The sequence below is a fragment of the Hypanus sabinus genome, chromosome 29 (assembly GCF_030144855.1).
Source record: "Hypanus sabinus isolate sHypSab1 chromosome 29, sHypSab1.hap1, whole genome shotgun sequence".
Taxonomy (NCBI): Eukaryota; Metazoa; Chordata; class Chondrichthyes; order Myliobatiformes; family Dasyatidae; genus Hypanus; species Hypanus sabinus.
In genome coordinates, this window is record NC_082734.1 from 7,219,835 (window position 1) to 7,223,018 (window position 3,184).

The window sequence follows — 3,184 nt, forward strand, 5'->3', positions numbered from 1 at the left end:
CCTACCTACCAATCACAATCGTCGTCTGCCAATCGTAATTTCTCAAGCAATCAATCCGCGACCGCCTACGAACACCGCCGACCTGCTTTTTCCTTCGCCAAAATACTAATTATCGTCAAAACTAAATATGCAAGGCATTCCAGAGATACTGCCTGTACAGCAGACGATAAAATATGTAAGTTTAAAACAGGAACTGGCGACCAAAAGCTGTTTATTGGTGGGATTATTCTCTGGTGACGTCAGGCGGTGGTGTGATTGAAGTGATTGGAGTGATGCGGTCAAGTCTATATCAGGGGGTAGACGGAACTTTTTCTTCATTCCGTCGCTGTATTCTGAAGTGGTCGAAGTGAGATTTGGCGGGTCCGCCTCTAATTCAGCATGGCGGCTCGGTAAAGCGACCCAGCGGCAACTCGCAACAGTGCACAGCACTGGGCAAAAGTGCAAACTTTCAAAATGGCGTAAGTATATTTTAAAAGAAAACCCATTTTCCGCTCTCGAACCCGAGCGCGGGAGAATTGTAAATGGCGGCCTCCGCCCCGCCGGCGGGGACCGGATCCGCTTCGCTTTGAGGCCGGTTAAATACGCGGGAGAGTGTGTAAAAATACTGCAGGAAAATTATGGTGGGTTTTTGAGTGTTGGCAAATAGCCAGGAAAGGAACCTAAAAGGGAGCTTCTACCGGACCGCTTCGTGAACTCGGAAAATGGAGCCCTGCCGGGGTGGGGTCTCCGCGTCCTGGGGCCGGGTCCGTGATGGGGAAAAGACCGGGGAATGAATGCTCTCCTTCGCCGGATGACGGTCGGGCAGGGTAAGATGGCGCGCCGGCCGGGTGAAACGTGGCAGCTCCCTCCTCCGGCTCTGGGCGGTGCCTGTCCGATCCCCACCGCCCCCTCCCTGCCTGCGCTCGCACTTTCGGCACAGCCTTAACCACCGTCCTGCACTTGTGAATTTACCGGCTGTGTGGGTTTTCCGCCCCACCCTCCGCCTGTTCGTCGTTCACCAGCTACAATGCTGAGATGGGGATCGTGACGGGGTTTGGTCTTTAATCTCTTCCACCACCAATATCATTTAAAATGTTTGTGGATTGCTAATTACACTTGCATTTATAGATTTTTAACCCAAATTAGGTTTGGGGGGGGAGAACGGGTTTATGCTTCGGTTTTTAAGTATAAAATTTGCAATAGCAAATGTTTCCTGAACAATGCATTGAGCAATACTTTTGTTTCTTTTCAGGTTCCACAATGGGCTTCTCAGCTTTGCTGTAGTCGACAGCATAGAAAGACTCGACTTGCAGACCCAGTTTTCCCTCGAAGAGTATTTCAAAGTACAGAAAGATGTCAGTTTGGTTAGATTCTCGGTTCTCATCCCTGATGGAGGACTGCATGTCCTGCCTCGATTCGCCATTTCTGATGGCTGACCCGAGTCTCGTCAATGCAGACCTGGAGGCCGGGCCGGTGAAGTCTTGCCTCACACCTCCCCAGTTTGGTGGCAATGAGGGAAGTGAATTGTCCTCCCAGTGTCCATGTATTGACCCTTTGGACACAGATAATGTGGGTAAGTTAATAAGTTCCTTAATTGGAATTTGTTGTTCATTTTTAGTTGGAGCAAATGGGGATTTCTATCTCATAAGTATTAAAAGTCCATAAAGAGTGTTAGTGCAGAACTGTTGTAGTTTATGGTGCCTGACAGAACCTTCCTTTCAATATTGTGAAGTCCTTGATCTTGTCTAGACTAAACTTGCTTAACTGCCAGTGTGATTTTTTTTCACCTGTTTGTTGTTTCTCTCTTTCAGATGCGTTCACCGGCTTGGACTGGATGGTAGAGAAGGTGGATCTCTTTGACACTGAAACTGGTTGTCCCTCCCCAGATCTGCTGTCTGCTTTGGATGGTTCTAATCTTTTAGAAGAACTGCCTTTTGAACCCTTGCCAGTCAAACAGGCAGCAGATCTGAGCCTGGACCTTGGGTCATTCCCAAATTCACCTAAAGGGTTAGATCAGCTGGCTCCTGGTACCCCTACAGTTGTCCCAGAATCCATTTTCTTCCCTGATGACTCTTTCCATGTAGAAGTAGAAAGGGTAATTGATATCTCAAATGTTGAGGAGAAGCTAGACTTGGTTTTGATTCAGTCATCACCTCTGCAGGATTCCTGCACAGAAATGTTAGATTCTGACAGTGGTCTTGGTTCTAGTCCTCCTCACTCCCCTGATGAGTCTTTAGATAGAAGTGTGTCAGAGAGATCTTCCGAAGACGACAAGTCCTTCCTCAATAATTTCAGCCCTGCAAGGTCAAAACCATACGATCGCCCTAGTGTGGAAACGGTAGGGTGTTCACCCAAATTAAAAGGCAATTGTCTGGAGCCGAAGAGCATGGAGAAAAAATTGAAGAAGATGGAGCAGAATAAGAGTGCTGCAACACGATACAGACAAAAGAAGAGGGCAGAGCAAGGTGCTATAGTTGCAGAGTGTAGCCTTCTGGAGGAGAAAAATAAAACCTTACAGGAAAAAGCTGATTCATTGACTAAAGAAATCCAATATTTAAAGAGCTTGATAGAGGATGTTAGGAAAGCTAAAAATAAAAAGCTTGTAACATAGCACTGCGCTTTAGTTTTGTACATACATGTACGTAGTGTTGGCTAAATATTGTAATTTTATAATAAAATTTGGAATGTTTGCTTTGTAATTTGTCTTGATTTTGTATTTAGAAATGATTCATAGTAGCAAATTAACCTGTCAGCACTGAAGAAATATATTCAATCCCAGGAAGAACATCCATCCAGCACTGCTGTTTGATACTGGAGCTGTGGCAGCAGCTCTTACACGCTCTATTGCCTGACCACTTAAATTAATTCTGACAGCCCTGCAGTCGTAAATATTTGGCAAAGCAGATAGCAGCTACAAGCAGTAGCCACCGATTAAGAGTTGGAGAATGTATCAATGTTCTGACCACTACTTAAAGCTCCAAAGGAGCTGTTAAATGTTTCCCTAACCTTGGGTTAGCCATAAAAATATTGACAGCTGTTGAGATGCTTTGTGGCAGGTGATAGATAATCTAGCTCCCACCAACTATAGGGGAAGGCCGGCTGCTTATTGAGGGTGAACCCACGTGCCATCTGGGATAGAGCCTCTGCTGAAATGTATGAGGCAATGAAACAAAAATTTTAAATTTTCAGTGGTGGTCTAATCTAT

General features: G+C 45.7%; 1 protein-coding gene across 1 annotated transcript; it reads left to right on the forward strand.

Annotated features, from left to right (window-relative positions):
- Positions 1 to 301: 301 nt before the first annotated feature.
- LOC132382933 (cyclic AMP-dependent transcription factor ATF-4-like) lies at positions 302 to 2,678 on the forward strand. The gene is made up of 3 exons (XM_059953530.1): positions 302 to 458; positions 1,232 to 1,552; positions 1,791 to 2,678. Exons 2-3 carry the CDS (start codon positions 1,333 to 1,335, stop codon positions 2,588 to 2,590), a joined length of 1,020 nt encoding a protein of 339 aa, XP_059809513.1. The 5' UTR covers positions 302 to 458; positions 1,232 to 1,332; the 3' UTR covers positions 2,591 to 2,678.
- Positions 2,679 to 3,184: the final 506 nt, after the last annotated feature.